At 51.2% G+C, this 20509-nt stretch overlaps 2 protein-coding genes across 10 annotated transcripts in view; one reads left to right on the top strand and one right to left on the bottom strand.

Annotated features, from left to right (window-relative positions):
- The window catches only part of NR2C2 (nuclear receptor subfamily 2 group C member 2), an 81798-nt gene extending 71023 nt beyond the window's left edge, over positions 1-10775 (top strand). For 7 of the 9 annotated variants that reach the window (XM_062200508.1, XM_062200505.1, XM_062200511.1 and 4 more), the window contains 4 exons: positions 1352-1491; positions 2532-2669; positions 3523-3628; positions 5401-10775. In XM_062200508.1, coding sequence (XP_062056492.1) covers positions 1352-1491; positions 2532-2669; positions 3523-3628; positions 5401-5575 — 559 coding nt within the window. In that variant the 3' untranslated portion in view covers positions 5576-10775. The remainder of the gene's footprint in view (positions 1-1351; positions 1492-2531; positions 2670-3522; positions 3629-5400) is intronic. The other 2 variants (XR_009866758.1, XR_009866759.1) reach the window with 2 other exon arrangements.
- Positions 10776-12438: 1663 nt separating this feature from the next.
- The window catches only part of MRPS25 (mitochondrial ribosomal protein S25), a 63553-nt gene continuing 55482 nt past the window's right edge, over positions 12439-20509 (bottom strand). Inside the window, exons 3-4 of the mRNA XM_062200512.1 lie at positions 13337-13424; positions 12439-12759 (exon numbers count right to left, since the gene is read on the bottom strand). Coding sequence (XP_062056496.1) covers positions 12567-12759; positions 13337-13424 — 281 coding nt within the window. The 3' untranslated portion in view covers positions 12439-12566. The remainder of the gene's footprint in view (positions 12760-13336; positions 13425-20509) is intronic.

Here is a 20509-nt window from a genome sequence, read left to right as displayed (position 1 = left end):
GTTGATCCCAGCACCAGCTCTGTCCGTGTGCTAAGCTGCCCCACAGTCTGGCTGGAAGACAAGTATCCACATGGATCTGGACATGCAGAGGGCAGTAAAGCTCACCACAAAGGAATCCTTTGCTGCTGCATGTACGGCCGGGAGGTCCAGTGGTTTACAGCACTTGTCTGCTGTGGGCCGTGTGGCCTCGCAGGAGTCCCTGCCTCAGAGCACCCCGTTTCCTCACCATGGAATCTTTGCAAGGCCTTACAGTCCATGGGGGACCAGGGATTATGGGGGTCGTGGCACGTGTCATGGGCAGTGGTTAGGAAAGTGGTCGTCCTCTCATCCTTAAGGAGAACTAGACAGGCAAGGGCCTTCTGACAAGCATTGCCACCATTGTTAATAACCACGAGAATGGCCTGCCTTTTGCCACCATCTGTTAGATGGTATGATTCTAGGCACCCCTGCAGTACTAACAAGTACTACGGTAGACAGCCAATATTGTTTTTAAACTGGGGTTCCAAAGTGATGTGCTCCCTGCCCAGAATGCACTTTTTCTGTTTGATTTGGAACCACGATACCACACAAAGTGGTGTCAGTCAGATCTCGTGTACAGTGCTTTGTAAGTTGATGTTCAGGCTAGGAGAATAAATCACGAGGCACGTGTCTGAGGTGGTGGGCCTGGCACAGGGCCACAGTCCTGGTCCCATTGCTCTCCCCTGGCTGAGCTGTCCTTGAGGTGACTCGGGGAATGGTCTTGTCCAGATGGCTGAGGTTCTCCGGCCTCCTGGTGTCTTGAGGCCCGTGGAGGGATGCTGCCTCTGGGCACAGCTGGGACTAAGAGCAGCTGGTCTTGCAGCATGCTGGCCCTGCTGGCTGACTTGAGAACTTGTCCAGGACAGGGCTGCAAGCAGAGTTGGCAGGGACTTGCTCCCTGCTGCAGCACAGGGTCTGCTGCCTGTCTGCTGGGGTGACAGGGACCTTCTGCCCCTCAGCGTCCACTCAGCTGCTGTCCTTTCATCTCTGCCATCTCTCATGACCTTGGCCAAGGACCTGAGACACAGATACCCATTCCCTGGGACAGAGCCAAGCCAGGATTGCCGAGGACTCAGAAGGCTGTAGGAAACGATGGCTTGGCCAAACTTCAGTCTAAAGAATCTTCTTTAAGAGAGTAGTTTAATGTCAGACTTGAACTACAACATTCATAGAGTTGACCATTTTCAAGAATGACCCTGGACATCCCAGAGACCCTGAACAAACACTTGTCACATCTGCTTGGTGGGGAGTGCTGAGGCTTAGTGCCTGCATGGCCCCATCCTGGGAGAAGTGCAGTGTGCAGCCACTCTGAGCCTGCTTTCTGTGCCCGCAGGCAGGACTGTAACACCAGCCTAGTGCGGGCCTGCTGGAACGAGCTCTTCACCCTAGGCCTGGCCCAGTGTGCCCAGGTCATGAGTCTCTCCACCATCCTGGCCGCCATTGTCAACCACCTGCAGAACAGCATCCAGGAAGGTAGGGACTGGGGACCTGGGGTGAGCTGTATTTTGGTCATGTGCTCATGGAGCAGAACCCAGCCCTCAGCCAGAGACCCATGTCAAAGACACCTTAGTTTCCCCAGGCTGCCTCTGTGGCAAGCTGGCTGAGCTCGGCGTCCCACCACGTGACTGTTGAGTCACGGGCCTTTACCAGTGCAGACGGCCCTCCTCCATACGGTGAATACAGACAAGACACAGAAAGGCCCTTTTCCTCCTTGGCCTTGAGTGCTTGCAGAGTAGTGCCAGCTTCTGTGTGCATCTTCACTGACAGGTGATGGGCTGTCTTCATGAGTAACAGCTCACAAATCCTCACAACTCTGTAATGCAGGGACTGTCATCTCCCTCGGTCTCTGTTTCTCTACCTTTCAAGTAAGTTTTTAAAAAGAAGGAAAAAGAAAAGCTAACCACTCATGTGAATTGGTTTCCTTTTCCCTTTCTTTGGTTAAGAGCCGTTTTATTTGAAAGGCAGAGTGGGAGGGAGAGACAGAAAATAAGAAAGGGAGACTGATGGCCCATCTGCTGGTTCACTCCTCAGAAGCCCACAGCAAAGGCCGGACCAGCCTCCACCCTGGTCTCCCAGTAGGTGGCAGGGGCCCAGGTCCTCGGGCCGTGATGTGCATGTCCAGGCACAGCAGCAGAGCGCTGGGTTGGAGTAGAGTAGCGGTATCCAGACCCGCGTTCTGATGCGGCACATGCTCATCTCGTGCAGCACTTCGCTGCTGTGCCACGGCGCCTGCACGGAGTCTGAAGCAGTTGAAGGGCGGTCACGGTGTGTCCCTGGGAGACCGGGTTGCAGGGAGTGGGCAGGGGTTCGTGGTCCAGGCGGAGTGGGTAGTGAGGTGGAGTTTGGATGCCTGTTACTTCAGCTAGAAAATGAGGCTCCTGACCATCTCGAGAATACTGGGTTTTCATTAAAAAGTGAAATTAATCTCCCATTTCTTTCCACCTGAGGCACCTCAAAGCAGCTGGTTATAAGTTACCAGCCTTTCTCAGGTGGTCTGTGACATTGCTTTCCAGATAAACTTTCTGGCGACCGGATCAAGCAGGTCATGGAGCACATCTGGAAGCTGCAGGAGTTCTGTAACAGCATGGCGAAGCTGGATATAGACGGCTATGAGTACGCATACCTTAAAGCTATAGTTCTCTTTAGCCCCGGTAAGATATGCGGTGGGGACTTGGGACATTTTCCCTCCTGAACATGACCATGTCGAGTCGTCAGCAGTATAGGGAGAGCTCTGCCAGACTGTATGTGATCTGGTGTTCTCATGAGAAGGCTTTGTTACCTAACGTAACTACATAAATTCTCCTAAGCCCTTGTCTCTAGCCCTACAAGAACAGCAGTGCATCAGCCAGACAAGCTTATGCCACATGAGATAGCGTACACCTGCCATCCAGACTCCTTTGTCCTTCCCTTTTGTTGGTTTGTTTTGGCTCTGTCCACTGCCAAGTTCTGTTAGAATATAGAATTCAGAGCGACAGTCTGCAGTTACCCAGGCTGTGTGCAGGAGCGGCAGCAGCCACTGCGGGTTGTACCAAAAGGACCGGCCGCAGATTTGAACAGGAGGCAGCGGGGCACGGAGGGGACAAGTGGGCTGACCTTTAACCTTGACAGGGCTAGATGCAGCTTAACCTTTCCCATGCTCCCTATTCCGGTTCATGAACAATATGGCTGACATAAAGGTGGGAAGACTATAATTCAGTAGCTAGAAAATGAATGACAACTCCTAATTGTACACGACAGCTTGGAAATGTGTTTTCTACAGTACTAAGAAGCCACATGTCCAGAGGCCGCTCAGGCTGGGGTGTCTACTCGGGAGAGCAGCCTCTCCGAGCCAAAGCCAGCCTTCTAAGACAGACATCCCAGCTAGCTCAGTCTTGTTTTTTCATTTTTAAAGATTTTTTTACTTTTTAAGAGTACACACTTTGATCTTAAAAATATAAAACTAAGAAGTCTGCAGACAAAACTTTCTAAATACAGAAGGGAAACGGGTTGCTTTTCTGTTTTCAGATCATCCAGGTTTGAGTGGCACAAGCCAAATTGAAAAATTCCAAGAAAAGGCACAGATGGAGTTGCAGGACTACGTGCAGAAAACCTACTCGGAAGACACGTACCGGTGAGGCACCCGGGCACACGCTCTTGCTGGGAGCAGGAAGGAGTGTGGCTGGAGCGGCAGTGTCGCACGCATGGTGTTGGCCGTCCCACTGCTAGCAGCCTGCCAGGGGCTGCCTGACCACACTTGGCTTCTGCAGGTGCAGACTTGCTGCTCCAGTGTGCAGGTATCAGGTCAGAGGGGCAGGGCTGCCGGGCTGCCCAGTGGTGCTGTGATACCTTGGCGGGGCTTCCGACTGCTTCTCTTTAACTAGAGGGCTTGGAGTCGATGCTGGGGCTGACGTGTGTGAGGCTCAGGTACCCGTGGACCCCTTTGTCCCGAGTAGCTTGACGGGTCTTGGCTCTGCTCAGCACCCACTGAAGCAGCCTGCAGGGCCTGACCAGTTACTCTGATGCCAGTAAAGATCTGATAAGTCATAGAAAATTCTACCCTCACAGAAACTAACGGAAAAAAGTCCCTTTATTTGGTGAAGGTTGACTGACAGTATATTTGTAAAGGGTCGGCTGCAAAACTGCATTGAAATAGCGTGGCTTATTCAGAGTGCTCTGGCAGGCACTGCTGACCCCGGTGGAGGATTCTCCCCATGACTTCTCACCCTTGTAGGCCACAGGAGTTTTTGGAACCTTTGCAAATAAAATGACGTTGTATTTGCCTTCTCCGCCGTCCCCTATAAAGAACTGTTGGAGTAACACTGATAGTCCAGGAAGACACTCATGTCCCCCGTGCAGGCCTCAGAACCGAGATGCAACCAGTTTGGGCTTCCCCTCGGCCCCTGTACTTCTCAGAGAGAATGGTCTTGCCCTGCAGCAAGCTGTTCCCTGAGGAAGCCACAGGCCCACGGCCACAGGATGGCGGGGACTGGCCTTGGGGGAGCTGCTGGCAGGAGTACGGTGAGCTGGGGACATGGATGATGATGCCGGACTGCTACTTGTGTAATCACTGCAGGAAAACACAGAACATTCTAGAAAGCAGACAGGAAAAACCTTAATCCCATTAAAGAAGTCCTGTCCAGAGGTACCTTCTATTACTGTTTTCTCCCAGAAATGTTTGTGTAGTGGGTACCATAAGCTGTAGGTTTGAGAACATTTTTTCATGTTCTGCACACTGAGCGAGCCCATCATTTCCCTGCCAGAGAACAGGTAGGTGGTTGTGGTCGGGGCCGTCAGCATGGTGCCGTGCTGGCATCCTAGCACACGCTGCTTGTTCCGGGCTGGGGAACGGCCCGGCCACGTGAGGCACTCTGGATACCGTATCCAGTGGCCCTCCAGGGCAGGAACGTGGGAACCATCTCTTCTTCCTGTTATTTGTAATGCTGAATGAGCACTGCAAATTAGAGCAATGTAGAAAAGGTTTCATGATCTTCATTCAGTGAGTAGGTAGCAGTCTGTCATATGAAAATGCCGACGTTCGATCGGCGCTGCAGCCGGCCCCTGGGGCGGGTTTGGCCCGGTAGTGGGTGGGCGCACGCCCCCCCCCCCCCCATGGCGGGGATAAAAAAAAAAATACCATGCTATTCCGGGGATGAATTTCCAAGTTTTTTCTTTTTGGTGGGTGGAAGAATTGTTACAACACAGAAGAAAACATGTGTACCCTACACATCTGCACTCCCTGGATATTTTTTCTCATGATAGGTTTCTGAGTGATTTCAACAAACGGGTATTCTAACAGGTGGGTGGAAAGTGAATGTGTTGGGCTCAATTCTGCACAGTACAGACAGGGCCCAGGAACCACAGCTGGGCCTGGAAGCCTGTTCCTAACGTCGCTCCCTCTTACAGATTGGCCCGGATTCTCGTCCGCCTGCCAGCACTCAGGCTGATGAGCGCCAACATAACAGAAGAACTTTTTTTTACTGGTCTCATTGGCAACGTTTCCATAGACAGCATAATCCCCTATATCCTCAAGATGGAGACTGCAGAATACAACGGCCAGATCACAGGAGCCAGCCTATAGTGCACACCCCACGCCCGCCGAGCGGCACAGGACCTCCGGACCCCAAGGAGACACAGAATAGAGGCATCGTGGTATGTGCAGATGTTCCCAGTACCCGGTTTCTTCTCATCTGTTAACCCGACAACCGCAACTGAAAGACTAGTAGGATCCACTCCTCCCTAGGGAACGTTCTAATGCCTTTTGATGAAGCAGAAGATTTTCAAACAATCTTTTAACTCCATTTGTATTTAGAAATTCTCAAAGGGCAAAAAACAAAAATGAAGTTTTATAATGTCAGAGATTAGTATTAAAGAAAACTAAAAGAAACTCAGAGAACAGTATGTGTGTATATATTAAAAATGTCCTTGGAACTAATAGCTACTAATTACCAGGGTAATGACGTTAGCACTTTCTGAGCACTTCTTGATGAACGTTAGCATCTTGCCTGTGGGCAGGGCAAATGGAAAACTGTTAGTCTTTGCTGAAACGCTAAGGATTCTGTGAAAACTCAGTGGGGCACAGGAGACAATCACTTATGTTTAAGAAAAATGGCATCACTCCTCACCGCGGGCACATGTTGCTGCGGGGCTCAGTTCCTGGGAACACAAAGGCGGCTGTTCGTATCCTGCACTAAGTGGGGCGGGCGGCGCTAGCACACTGGTGGCACCAATCCAGAGGCACTCAGCTGCATAGTTGGCCCTCATCATGTTCTCTGACCTGGTCCAGGACGGGTGTGTGCAGACTCCTCCAGAGCCCGGGGCTCTCTTCTCAGGACTGCTCTCAGACGCGATTGCAACTAGGTAAGACGTTAACTGCTGGCGAGACCTGCAGTTCCTCCGCTACCCCAGCAGAGGGCGTCTTCTGACCAGAAAGCCTCCTTCCCATGCAGGACAGGGCTGTTGCATGCTGTCCACTGGGAGGAGGGCGGCCTCTGCCGGGGAGGGCCTTCCCCGAAGGCAGGGTGGAGTTTCTGCAGTCGCTCTGGGGGGGGGGGGGGGCTGCCCAAGGCCTGGTGAAGGTACAGCATTTTGGGATTTTTTTTTTTTTTTCACCTTGACCTTAAATGTCAGGGTCTCTACAGCATCTCCAGGCTCTGCATCTCCACTGCAGTCTCCTAGCGTCCTGACACCATGCACTCTGGTTCCCCGGTGTGTGCCAGCCCACCGTCCTGTAAGTGATGGATGCAGCTTGTGCCCATGATGGTATTCTTTCTCAGAAGTTAGTGTCTGGAGTGTACAGGAACAAAGTCAATCCTAGGGACGTTGCGTCTGACATGAGGGGTCCCAAGCTTCCCTTCTGGGAACGTGGCATGCAGCAGACTGTCAAGTGCTTTGCTTTGTTTATAGCCCCAATTAAGAAAATGCATCCTGTAACGTTAATCCTGTGCATTGTTGAACCTGTTGACCGTATGGTATCCAAGAGGTTGACAGTTCAGTCTCCTGCCTCGCAGGCACTCAGACGTGGTATGAGCAAGTGGACAGGCTGAACGCTCCCAGGGGCCCAAGGCAGACGAGATGCTTTATCCTGCAGGGGGAGCAGCACTTACATAAGTCACTGCGAGTGGGGACAGCACCTGCAACTTCAACTCCTGCTTGGGATTTAATCACACTGAAAGCAGAGAGTCCACAGTGGGGATGGTCATTAAAAATGGAGAGGATTTTGTTCCGCTAGCTTAAGTTTTTAGTTTGCTAACCCTGAAGAGTACTGAGCTCCATTAGGACAGCGGAGTTAGGGGATCTGTGTCGTCCCCGCTTGCGGAGGGTTGCCGCAGACGATGTCTTAAGCTGGTCTGTGCACAGTAGTTGCTTCCTCTTCATCTTTTACCCTGAGCATGTTGATCGACTCAAAGTCCTGAAAATATGTGTGTGTTGCAGTTTTTGGATTCCTGTCCTTGCAGTGTTCGGCCCTGGAGTCCTTTGTCCATTAAGCTGTCCAGGCTCAGGTTGAATAAAGTGCTAAGCTCTGAGAACCCTGGAGCAGAATCAGTATTGCTTATGAAGTCGCTGATTCTAACCTGGTCCTCGGTGAGTGCTGAGTACTCCACTGCTTCCCAGATCCTCACGGCCTTTGTGCAAGGATCGCATCACCAGACCCGTGGTAGCCGCAGGTGCATTCGCTGTCCTGTCAGCCTAAAGCCAAGAATTGGAGAGTCCTGACCACGTGTCTACGGCTCTGACAGTTCCAGGCCATTTCACCCGGGGCCGCTGTGCTGAGCCTACTGGCACTGTGCCCGTTGTGAGAAGGGCTCACTGGCTCAGGGAGCCAGGACAGACAACGCGGTCACATTTTGGTGATGTGGGCTTTTCCAGAATAATCTCATTGAGGTTAAGGTGGTTCCGGCTGAAATGTATCAAGATCACTGGTATGAGCATAAAACAGAAAAAGGCCAAATTACTTAAGCAAATACCACTTTTGAAGTCACTCCTGAAGTGTTCTTAAGGAAGCAATGTTACCATCTCTGGCCTTTGAAATAGAGGTGTGGAACTTGGAGCGTTAGGTTATTGTCTAATTGCTGCCGTAAGGCCAGAGTTGGCTTTCAGATGTAGTCTTGGCTGCATGGTCCCCGACTGCCCTGCAGAGGGAGTGACGGCCAGCTTTTCGGTAGTCCAGCTCAGGCCCCCAGCTGTGGTGATGTTGGTGATGGCAGCGGTGCCGCGTGCTCACCAGAGTGTACCTGTCTCTAGATGGACACACTTTGCTCTTTTGCATGTTACAGACACTGGCTGGATTTAGTGCTTTCACTGAGCGGGGACAAAGCCCGACTCTGGCAGCATCATTTCCTGCAGAGCAGCCCCCTCCCGGGCGCACCCCCAGCATTTCCGCTCACCTGATCTCATGCGCGTGTGGAAGTTCAGTGCCCCCTTTCCAGCGTCCGAGAGCTGTATGTGCAATAGGGTTAGAGGTGTTTTCCCTGTTCTCTAAATCCAGGCCCTGGAAGGTGTCATTGGGTGACAGCCTGTTCTCCTGGGAGGCCCCTGGGGACGTCCCAGCCAGCAGAGCACATGCCCCACAGGCTGCCTGTGCCCAGCTACCCCAGCGGCGGCTCTGTGACTATGTCTTAACATTGATGCAAATTTCTAAACCCAACTCCTACAGACAGGGTTCTGGACCTCCTCCTTGTGTGCCTCCGCCCGTGTGCACTGCACACATCCAACCCTGGGCCCATCAGCAGCGTGGTGGCTGTACAGATGTATAGGCTTGTATGACTGACTGAATGTACACGTGTCTATATCTCCTACCTGTACAGTATGTATATAGTAATGTGTATGTGTACATAGGTGTACAGTATGTATACAAACATGTAGCCTTCTAGCCCGACCTTCCTTATGTTTAAGGAGTTTATTATTATGATAGTCACTCATCTAAGTTGATGTGGGTGTTCAAGGTCCCTCAGCAGGATAATCTGCCCGTTTCTAAACTCCATTTCCCTTTTGGGGAGCTCAGCTGGGAAGGCCACGGAGTCCGTCTCCATCCTGCAGAAGGGAGAATTCCCGATGGGTGAAGTGCGGACAGAATGACATTCTTGTATTTTCTCAAGGTTCAGACAAGGGCCAGGAAGCTCTGAGAGTTTATCCTGAAGCCCAAAACTCAAGCGGGAATTTTTCATGGACTTGCCATGCTCCTTTCTGGCCCAGCTGGAATGAACCTGTGGTTAGAGCCCGTGCCTTCCCCGATGCTCACAGCTCCTTTGCGGGGTCCAGAGCAGGGGGTCAGGGTCAGAACACGGTCCTGGCAGCAGGTCCCATGCACCATCAGCAAAGCCGGGAGGGCACTTCCTGGGACTCACCCATGGCTTCTCATCTGATGCCAGCTGACAACGCCATCCCCCAGTGTTCTGATGAATCAGGATGCCAATGGCTAACCTTGGTGGCACCTAAGCCACAGGTTTTGAATTCTCTAACTGTAGGCATACAAGTGAAAATTAGGATGCAAATTTCTCAGATAAAAATTGTATTTTTGTGCCCTTAAGGCTACAGAGGGCAGATTTTTTCCTGTCCAGGTCTACTATGAATTTTCGCCCTTTAGCAGGCTTTAAACGGAGACGTGGCACTTGGGAGCCAGGGCCCAGCCACTGGGAGAAATCACTGGCCAACTACCAGCACTCAGAGAATGCTCTTTTTCTTACAATCAGCCATCAGATGTTGGCAGACACTTCCTGAGCCCGCAGTGCTCCGTGCCTTTCGTGACACGGGGGCCTTCAGCCTCCCCATTTTGATGTCAAGAAAGCAAGCCAGTCGCTAGCCTCACCCACCTGTGGTTGTGCCAGTGCCTGGTGCGACAATCACCCTGGTCAGAGTGGCTTTCCAGGCCAAACACAGATGGAAGTGGCACAGTCTCTAAATGAAAAGTTAGAGATTTTCTTTTGGGGCTGTTTATCTCGAAAGCGATCTAAGGAAAGTTATTCACTTAAGAATGTCATGTTTTTATCCCAGCTGTACATATTTCAGTTAAGAAGCCAACAGTTTTGATGTCTCAATACTTGTACACATTCAACAGAAAAAACGCTAAACATTCATCAGCTGACAGACTGTTACAGTTTGTTTGGATAACATTTGGAAATAGACTTACATTAACAATAGCTTCGGAGAAGTATCTTTTTTTCAACCACCACATTCATGGACTCCAACGCTGCCGCCACGTACAACTCAAGTGCTGAAATATTTTTCTACAGTTACCCATTCTCCCACTTACCTTGTAAACCAGTGTTCAACTAGTTTTATAATGGAAAAACTGCACACTTTTCATAGTACCAACCATAATTTTTATCTGTAGTTTGGACTTCTTTAAGAGGTAGCTGCATTAACAGCCCTTTTAAAATTTGGGTGTTAGGTTTTCTTGGGACCGTTTCTGTAACCTCTACCCTTCACAATATGAAATCAAAGATTGTTTATGCCATTACTTCTAATTCCGGGTTTAAAAACCTATCCAAAGCTGTAGCTTTACAGTGTGCTTCCCCTGTGAAACCAGCTTGGTGTATGTAATGGCATTTAAAAATGGCATGTTCTTTTTAAACTCAGTTTTATATCTCCTCAGTGTCTTCAGTCTTGAAGAATTTGCATTGTTGTGTTTGTACATAGAGTACTGCAGTGCATGAATTAGCTTTATGCATTTTAGGAAATGCTGTCTCTGTGGCATTACTGTTGTGGCTTACTCCTCCCCCTTTAACGAGGTTTCTACTATTAAAGCAACTTACAGACTCAAGTGCACCCTGCTCATCATTTCTCCCCCAGACAGCACAGCTGCAGCACCGTGGGTGATGGCTCTGCAGCTCTGCCTCTGGCCTTAGCCAAGGCTGACCTTGACCCCTACGGCCCACCTGCACATACGTGTAGTGGAAACGCCTGCAGGGTGGTCGCCACAGCCACCTGGCAGGGAAGTCCCTTGGTGTGAAAGCCAGGCCCCACGCAGCACACTCACCCTGTGCGGGCATCTGCAACCTGGTTAAAGCTCTCGGGTTGCCCGAGCTGGGATGAACTCGGTGTGATGTCTGCCCTCTTCCTGTTACAGGTGACAGCCTAGTGACAGAATTCCCTGGCAGCCATCCGGAGAGCACTAGTGACACGGAATTAGTATGAGAAGGTCAAATCTAAAATCCTCTCAGTGGGCTCGTCTGATTTTCTCCCATTTATATTTTGAACCCATTTTTCGTCCCAAAAAAGAGGAAGAGACAAGTTCAAAGTGTTCAGAATTTCCATCTGCCAGTGGCACAGTCTGCCATCAGCAAGGCTGGCACCACAGCAGCCTCCCCACTGGCCTGGCAGGCACCAGGTCTTGGCTGCCTACGCCATAGCCTGCCACGCCTGTGGTCAAGCCCCCACTCCCCTCTTAGTTCCATCAGGCGCTGGACATCTACCTGTTTCAGAGACCAAAATCATAGTCCTAAGGACCCAAAGGTGCTCATTGCAAAGCTGCAGTCGGCGGAGCAGGCCCTGGAGCCATGCACAGGAGGGCAGGCACTTCTGTGGAGAAGCTGCCTAGCCCTATCCAAGTCAACACGACCTTAGTCAACCATTCGCGACCCAGAACTCCACATGCCATCCCCCGGACTACAAAACCACCACACAGCAGAAGGTGAGCCATCCGCTCACAGAAAGCATCGCAGTTCCCATCACACCTCTGGCTGCCTTCATGCCCACTGCACACTGGAGGGACCGGGCAGGGACTCGGAGCTTGAGCACAACCTGGCCCAGAGCCCAGGAAATACAGGAAGGAAGGTCTCAGCCAGGCCCTCTTGAGCCCCAGCGCCCTCCTGTGACCCCATAACCGCTGCTCACTGTGCCCTCAAGTCCAGTCTCCTGCGAGTGAACCACAGAGGGCTCTGCTGTCTTCCGGAAGCACCGTGACAAGTAACGGCTTCCATGGCCTTGACGTCAAACCTTTACCAAGACCCAAAGCCTCCACGGCAGCAACTCCTTCCTCCCCCCACGGCTGCTAACTGTCCCTGGCCAGGGCACAAAGCGACAGTGTTAAGTGGCCAGCAGGCATGTGCCTGAGTGGGGCTGGCCAGTCAGCCACTAGGGGCTCATGCAGCTCTGGCCCAGAGCCAGGTCCCGCAGGGGGAAGAGCTGGTCACCTTCAGCCAAAAGTCAGTGCTGCCCAAAGGCTTGCCTTCAGATTTCTGAAAAGCACCCACGTGCCTCAGCTGGAAGGTGTCCGCAATGCCAGCCACAGACAGCTCCAGACAACCACACAGCCCTTCAGTTCTGGAAGGAGACCTGGTCAAAGGCAGAAGGCACCAGCGGAGTGCTACAGGACAGAGTCCGGTGCCCACAGCTGCAGCCTTACCCACACGTGCATGCACACAGCAAGACCCACACCACGTGGCTGCAGTCAGCCACTCAGCTCCGCACAGCCCACCCTGTGTGCTTTTGTTCTTTCACGCCTGTATGAAGACCTTTTATTACAAAGAGGTTTCCAGGATGTCTCCGAGACAGAACCTGGGCCAAGGGAATCCCATCCCCAGCTCCCCACTGGTCCGATGGCCCGGCCCAGCCCGCAGTAGCCTCGGGCCTCAGTCTTGGGCACTGGCTTTCAGAGCAGCCTTGTGCTTCCCCGTCATCTCCTTGGGTAACGGCACCAGCCTGGGGCAGGGCACCTGCCCTTCTACCTCACAGATGCACTCCCGCAGGCAGTACTTCCGGGGGCCAAAGTTTGCTGGGTGAGACAGCTGCTGCTTTTCCTGTTCCTCTTTCTTGAGGGTTTCCCTGGCAGAGAGCAGAGATGGCACCAAGCATGAGCAAGACACTGCTGGGATCTCCTGCCCCTAACCTCACCCCCAAAGCCTCTCCCCTCCCACTCGCCCACCTTGAGTAGGGTGGAGGGCCCAGAGGAAGGCGGCCTGCACACAAGCGGGGATGGTCACCGGGGCACCTGCCGGCTGCTGTGGCCCCCAAACATCGCCGGCCCACAGCTAACGGGCACCACCACATGGAAAAGAGCCTGGAAATGGCTCCACATGGCTTCCTTCCCTTCCCATGTCCTTCCTCACTGGGAGGCAAAGGGCCACGCCACGGAGGGCCGAGCCAGACACGTGCCAGCTCCGAGCAGAGCTGCCCCAGCAGCCAAGCGCTGCCAGCTGCCCTCAGCTCTCGCCAGCCCAGGAGGTGGGCCTGGCCCCTTCCCCTCGACAGTCATCGGTGGAGGGCGGCAAAGCCACAGCCCAGGCTGCTCTGGTGTTTGGGGCTCCCTCGCAGGGGTCGTCCCTCTCTGTGCCCACCCCACACGCCTTTCTTCCTCTACTTGGACAGGCCAAGATCAGGGTTAGGGCCCCCAGCAACTCACTCGCTCTTCCCCAGGATTCTTCGGATGTGCTCCATGATCTCCTTGTTGCTCTTGGTTTCCATGTCCACCAGGACTTGCTCCCCGGAGTCTGCAGACAGACAGGAGAGGCTGCTCTCAGCCTTCGGAAAACAGACGCACAGCACAAGCCTGCTTTCTGTATGTATCTAACCGTGGGCAGAGAAAACACACCTCTGCTCAGCAGCTCCGGTGAGGCTAACGGAAGGACCCCACGGGCCAGGGACAGCCTCCGCCCCAGTCACTGCAGTCCCCAGAGCCTGGTCCACTGAGCCTCATATCCGTGTCTCACAGAAAAAAGGGACCCAAAATAGCCACGGTAATTGTGGAGAAGGAAGACGAATTCCCAATTTTTAAAGTTTCATTTATAGAGTTACAGAGAATGAGGCATAGATCAATCTTCCATTTTCGAGTTCACTCCCCTGATGGCCACAAGGGCCAGAGCTGGGCCAGGCCTAAGCCAGGAGCCTGGAGCTACTGCTGGGTCTGCCACATGGGTGCAGGGCCCCAAGACTTGGGCCTTCTCCACTGCTTTCCCAGGCACATTAGAGAGGGGCCTGGACTGGAAGGCCAGCACCACAGGCAGACGCTTAAGCTGTACCGCATCACTGGCCCCATCACCTTCCAATTTCACATGCACTCTAGGTGGCGCACTAGCCTAAAACACAGCCCACTGATTGTTGGCAAAGACGCCAAGATAACCCACTGAAGACATGGTGCTGGGATAACTTGCTGCTCATAGGAAAAAAAAAAAAAATCAAATCGTACCCTTTACCTAGTAACACTTTAAAGGTCAGAGACCTAAATATAACAGCTCAAATTTGGGAGCTAGCATTGTGGCACAGCAAGTAAGGCTGCCCTGTAATGCCAATGCCAACATCCCATCTGGTTGCTGGTTCAAATCCTAGCTGCTCCACTTCTAATCCAGTTCCCTGTTACTAGCCTGGGAAAAGCAGAAGATAGCCCAAGTTCTTGGGCCCCTGCTACCCACATCAGAGACCCAGAGGAAGCTCCTAGCTGTAGCCTGGCCCAGCCCTGGCCACTGTGGCCATCTAGGGAGTAAATCTGTGGATGGAATACCTCTGTATCTCCCTCTTTCTCTAGCTTTCAAATAAGTTAAAAAAAAAAAAAAAAAGACTTCTAGAAAAAAAAATCCTAGGGGCTAACGCTGTGACATAGCAGGTAAGGCTGTAGCCTGCAGTACTGGCATTCCATATGGGTGCCAGTTCGAGTCCCTGCTACTCCACTTCCAATCCAGCTCTCTGCTATGGCCTGGGAAAGCAGTAGAGGATGGCACAAGTGCTTGTGCCCCTGCACCCCTGTGGGAGACCCAGATGGAGTTCCAAGCTCCTGCCTTCTACCTGGCCCAGCCCCATCTATTGCAGCCATTTGGTGAGTGAACCAGCAGTGGAAGTTTGTCCCCTTCTTTCTAACTCTGCCTTTCAAATAAGTAAGTCTTAAAAAAAAAGGGGGGGGGGGGCGGCACCATGGCTCACTTGGTTGATCCTCCGCCTGCAGCGCCGGCATCCCCTATGAGCACCAGGTTCTAGTCCCAGTTGCTCCTCTTCCAGTCCAGCTCTCTGCTGTGGCCCGGGAGTGCAGTGGAGGATGGCCCAAGTGCTTGGGCCCTGCACCCGCATGGGAGACCAGGAGAAAGCACCTGGATCCTGGCTTCGGATTGCCGTAGCTCCTGCCGTAGCTCCTGCCGTAGCAGCCATTTGGGGAATGAAACAACGGAAGGAAGACCTTTCTCTCTGTCTCTGTCTGCAACTCTACCTGTCAAATAAATAAAATCTTTTAAAAAAACAAAACAACAACAAAAAACTCAGATTACAGAGGCTGCCATTTAAAGACTGGACGGTACTAAGTGCTGGTGAGGATGCAGAGTACAATGATCCCTTGTACAGAGTACCAGGAACCTTGTACCTAGCTGGGAGAAATCCTAAGTACCACTGCCACTGTAACCAGTGAATTACGACAAAGACAGTTACACTTTTCCCATCTTTATTTGCAGAAGGTACCACTGCAGTTTAGATAGAAAAGCCTAAGGGACCTAGCAAATAACAACTAACAAATACATGAATTTGGGGCTGGCACTGTGGTGTAGTGGATAAAGCCTGCAATGCCAGAATCCCGCAAGGGTGCCAGTTCAAGTCACAGCTGCTCTACTTCCAATCCAGCTCTCTGCGATGGCCTGTGAAAGCAATAGAAGATGGCCCAAGGCCTTGGGCCCCTGCACCCGCATGGGAGACCCAGAGGAAGCTCCTGGCTCCGGGTCAGGAGAGCTCTGGCTGTCGCGGCCAATTGGGGAATGAACAAGTTGATTGAAGACCTCTCTCCCTCTCTCTCTGCCTCTCCTTCTCTGTCTGTGGAACTCTTTCAACTAAGTAAATTAATTAAAAAAAAAAAAGAGAGAAATAAGTGAATTTATCAAGGGCACATGACTCAAGGTCCACATACAGTAGGTTGGTTGGTAGCCCCAAACAACTGTAAAATAAAATGTTATAAAAGTACAATTTATGGAGGCCAGCACCTACAGTGCCAGCCATTTGATATAGGCACTATTTCAAGTCCCAGCTACTCCACTTCCAATCCAGCGCCCTGCAAATGTCCCTAGGAAAGCAGAGAGAGATGGCCTAAGTGCTTGTGCCCCTACACCCATGTGGGAGACCCAGAAGAAGCTCCTGGCTTTGTGTCAGCCTGGCTTTGCCACTACAGCCATTTTGGGAGTGAACCAGCAGACTGAAGACCTCTCTCTCTCTGCCTCTCATAAATCTTAGAAAAAAAAAAAAATACCACTTAGAGTAGTCACAAAACATACTTGGCACTGTTAAAAATGCTCCCAGGGGCCAGCCCTGTGGCGTAGCAGGTAAAGCTGCCGCCTGCAGTGCCCACATCCCACATGGGTGCCAGTTTGAGTCCCAGCTGCTCCACTGCTGATCCAGCTCTCTGCATTGGCCTGGGAGAGCAGCAGAAGATGGCCCAAGTCCTTGGTCCCTGCACCCACGAGGGAAGACCCAGAAGAAGCTCCTAGCTCCGGATCAGTGCAGTTCTGGCCAACTGGGGACTGAATCAGCTGATGTAAGACCTCTCTCTCTCTCTCTCTATGCCTCTCCTTCTAACTCTTGACGTTCACATAAATAAACCTTTAAAAAAAAATGCTCAACATTCTCAAAATAATCCATAATTCAATTCCAATCAAAACCTTGTCTAGGACCTGGCAAACAGATTTGAGAGTTTCAATGCAAATACAAAGGGCCTGGCCTAGCCAGAGTAATTCTAGGAAAAAAGAGAACCAAGCTGGGCTTCTACCACGTGCTGTCAACGGTGGTGCTATGAAGCGAGGTGGAGAACCTCTTCTCCGCCCAGGGCCACATGGCTATTTCCGACACCATTCACAGGCCACACAGTCACCACTTTAAAAACTGGCCTGCTCAATCGACAGAATGGGAGAAATTATTTGCAAACTATACAACTAATAAAGGATTAATAACCCAGGGGCCAGTGTTATGGCACAGCGAGTTAACATCCTGGCCTGAGGCGCCGGCATCCCATGTGGGTGCTGGTTCTAGTCCTGGCTGCTCCTCTTCCGATGCAGCTCTCTGCTATGGCCTGGGAAGGCAGTGGAAGATGGCCCAAGTCCTTGGGCCCCAGCACCCGCATGGGAGACCCAGAGGAAGCTCCTTGCTGCTGGCTTCGGATCTGCACAGCTCTGTCCGTTGTAGCCAATTGGGGAGTGAACCATCGGATGGAAGACCTCTCTCTGTGCTTCTCCTCTCTGTAAATCTGACTTTCAAATATATAAATAAATCTTTTTTTTAAAAAAAGGATTAATAACTCAAATATATAAAGAAATTAAACAATAAACTACCCATTTATTAAATGGGCAAAGGACTTCAACAGATACTTTTCAAAAGAGGAAATCCAAATGGCCAACATACACATGAGAAAATACTCAAGATCACTAGCCATCAAGAAATGCAAATCAAAACCACAATGAGGTTTCACCTCACCCTGGCAGACTCCCCATACAGAAATCAACAAGCAACTGCTGGCGAGGATGTGGGGGAAAAGGTACCCTAATCCATCGTTGATGGGAAGGCAAACTGGTACAGCCACTGTGGAAGACAGTATGGGGATACCTCAGAAATCTGAATACAGACCTACCATAGGACCCAGCCATCCCACTCCTGGGAATTCACCCAAGGGAAATGAAATCAGCATATGAAAGAGTTACCTGTACCCCCATGTTGCTGCAGCTCAATCCACAACAGCTAAGACATGCAATCAACCCAAATGCCTATCCACTGAGGACTGGATAAGGAAATTATGGGAAATGCACTCTATGGAACTACACAACAGTTAAAAAAATTCCGGTCATTTTCAACAAAATGGGTGTATACTTAGCAAAATAAGCCAGTCCCAAAGGAACAAATACCATATGTTCTCCCCAACTTGTGATAACTAATAGAGCACCTAAAAGGCAATCTGTTGTTGTGAAATTGACACTCTGAGAAGCTGCGACTCTGAACAGCCCTTGTCTTGACTATTGAACAGTTTTTTCCATGCCCTTTGTTGAACTCTACTTAACATAGTTAATCATATGTGTATAAATTTAATTGAAAATTGATCTTGAAGCCAGCGCTTTCGCTCAGTAGGTTAATCCTCCACCTGGAGCACCAGCATCCCACATGGGCGCCAGTTCTAGTACCGGCTGCTCCTCTTCCCATCCAGCGCTCTGCTGTGGCCTGGGAAAGCAGTAAGATGGCCCAGGTCCTTGGGCCCCTGCATCCGCGTGGGAGACCTGGAGGAAGCTCCTGGTTCCGGGCTTCGGGTTGGCACAGCTCCGGCCCTTGTGGCCATTTGGGGAGTGAACCAGCAGATGGAAGACCTCTCTCTCTCTCACTGTCTTTAACTCTACCTCTCAAATACATAAATAAATAAATCTTAAAAAAAAAAAAAAAAAAAAACTTAGTAAAACCTAAGAGTGGGAGTAAGAAAGGGAGGAGAAAGGGGGGTGGGAGTGTGGGTGGGAAGGTGGGCAGAATCATCACGTTCCTAATGTTGTAAATACAAAATGTATGACGTTTCTAACTGTGAAGGTGTACGGTTCTGCATACATTCCTACGGATGGACTTCTAAGGGTACCGTTTAAAAACTTGCCAAGGTCGGTGCCATGGAATAGCAAGTAAGGCCACCACCTGCAGTGCTGACATCTTATATGGGCACCAGTTCGAGTCCCAGCCACTCCACTTCTGATCCAGCTCCCTGCTATGGCCTGGGAAAACAGTGGAAGATGGCCCAAGTGCTTGGGCCCCTGCATCCAAATGGGAGACCTGGAAGAAGCTCCAAGCTCCTGGCTTCAGATTGGCCCAGCTCTAGCCGTTGTGGCCATTTGGGGACTGAATCGGTGGATGGAAGACCTCTCTCTGCCTGCTTCTCTAACTCTGCCTCTCAAATAAATAAATCAAAAGAGATGAACTAAACTTGCCAGTTAAATATAAGAAGACCAGCCTGGGGGCTGGTACTGTGGCTCAGTGGGTTAAGCCAACACCCACAATGCCAGCATCCCATTTGGGTGCTGGTTCAAGTCTTGGGTACTCTTCTTCTGATACAGCTCCCTACTGATGCACCTGGGAAAGCAGCAGAAACTGGCCCAAGTGTCTGGGCCCCTGCACCCACATGGGAGACCACGATGAAGCTCTTGGCTCCTAGATTTGGCATGGCCCAGCTACGGCTACTGCAGCCACCTGGGGAGTGAACAAGTAAATGGAAGATTGATCTCTAACTTTGCCTTTCAAATCTGTAAGAAAAAAAAAAAAAAAACAAAAAAACAAAAAAAAACAAAAAAAAAACATCCTGCCTGCAGTTACCTTGGCAGGGCCAGACAAATGATGCCACAGGCCTTACATGGCCCACAGGCTAGATACTCCCCAAGCCTGTACATGAAACCACCAGCGGCCGGACAGTGTGGTATTAGCCTAAGGACAGAGGTCCGCCAAAGAGGACGAGCTGTTCAGAAACATGAGCAGAGACTTCTTGGGCATGTGGTTCAACAGAACACAATTTACCCCTGGAACTCTGCAGCACAGCGGGTCTGGATATATTCACAGGATAAACACCATCTGGTACCAGAACTTTTTACTGCCCAAAGAGAAAACTTAAGATCTATTAAGCAGTGCCTCTCTACTGCCCTGCTCCTGCAACCCAAGTTCTGCCTCCAGCTCCACTGGCTGTGCACACTGCCTCCAGCTCCACTGTGTACCTGGCTTCTCACTGGAGATCAAGTTTCCAGGCTCATGTAGCATGGGGCAGGGTTTTGTGGCTGAGTAACATTCCACCGTTTATGCATTCATGGCCAATTGACTTTTGATAAAGATGCCAAGAAAATTTAACGTGGAAAAGTAGCTTTTCAACCAATTTTTTTTACTTAAGATGTATTTATTTCAAAGAGTTATGGAGAGGCAAAGACAGATAGACATTCCATAGCCTGATTCACTCCCCAAATGGCCACAAGGGACCAGGGCTGAGCCAGGAGCTTCACCTGTGTCTCCCATGTGTGTGGCAGGGCCCAAACACTTGGGCCATCTTCCACTACTTTTCCCAGGCCATAGCAGGAAGCTGGAATGTAAGTGGAGCAAGCAGGAGCCCATACGGGATGCTGGCATTGCAAACAGTACCTTTATCCACTGCACCACAGTGCCAGGCCCAACAGTGCTTTAACAACTGGATTTCCATGGCCGGCGCCGTGGCTCACTAGGCTAATCCTCCGCCTTGCGGCGCCGGCACACCAGGTTCTAGTCCCGGTCGGGGCACCGATCCTGTCCCGGTTGCCCCTCTTCCAGGCCAGCTCTCTGCTGTGGCCAGGGAGTGCAGTGGAGGATGGCCCAAGTTCTTGGGCCCTGCACCCCATGGGAGACCAGGAGAAGCACCTGGCTCCTGCCATCGGATCAGTGCGGTGCGCTGGCCGCAGCGCGCCTACCGCGGCGGCCATTGGTGGTGAACCAACGGCTAAAGGAAGACCTTTCTCTCTGTCTCTCTCTCTCTCACTGTCCACTCTGCCTGTCAAAAATAAAAATAAAAAATAAAAATAAAAAAAAATTGGATTTCCCAAACTTAAGAAAAAAATTAATCTCAATTCCCATGTAATTAACTTGT

Source organism: Lepus europaeus, chromosome 9 (genome assembly GCF_033115175.1).
Source record: "Lepus europaeus isolate LE1 chromosome 9, mLepTim1.pri, whole genome shotgun sequence".
In the NCBI taxonomy this organism is placed as follows: domain Eukaryota; kingdom Metazoa; phylum Chordata; class Mammalia; order Lagomorpha; family Leporidae; genus Lepus; species Lepus europaeus.
Note: the sequence above shows the minus strand (reverse complement) of the source record. Positions and strands in the feature narration are given on the sequence as shown.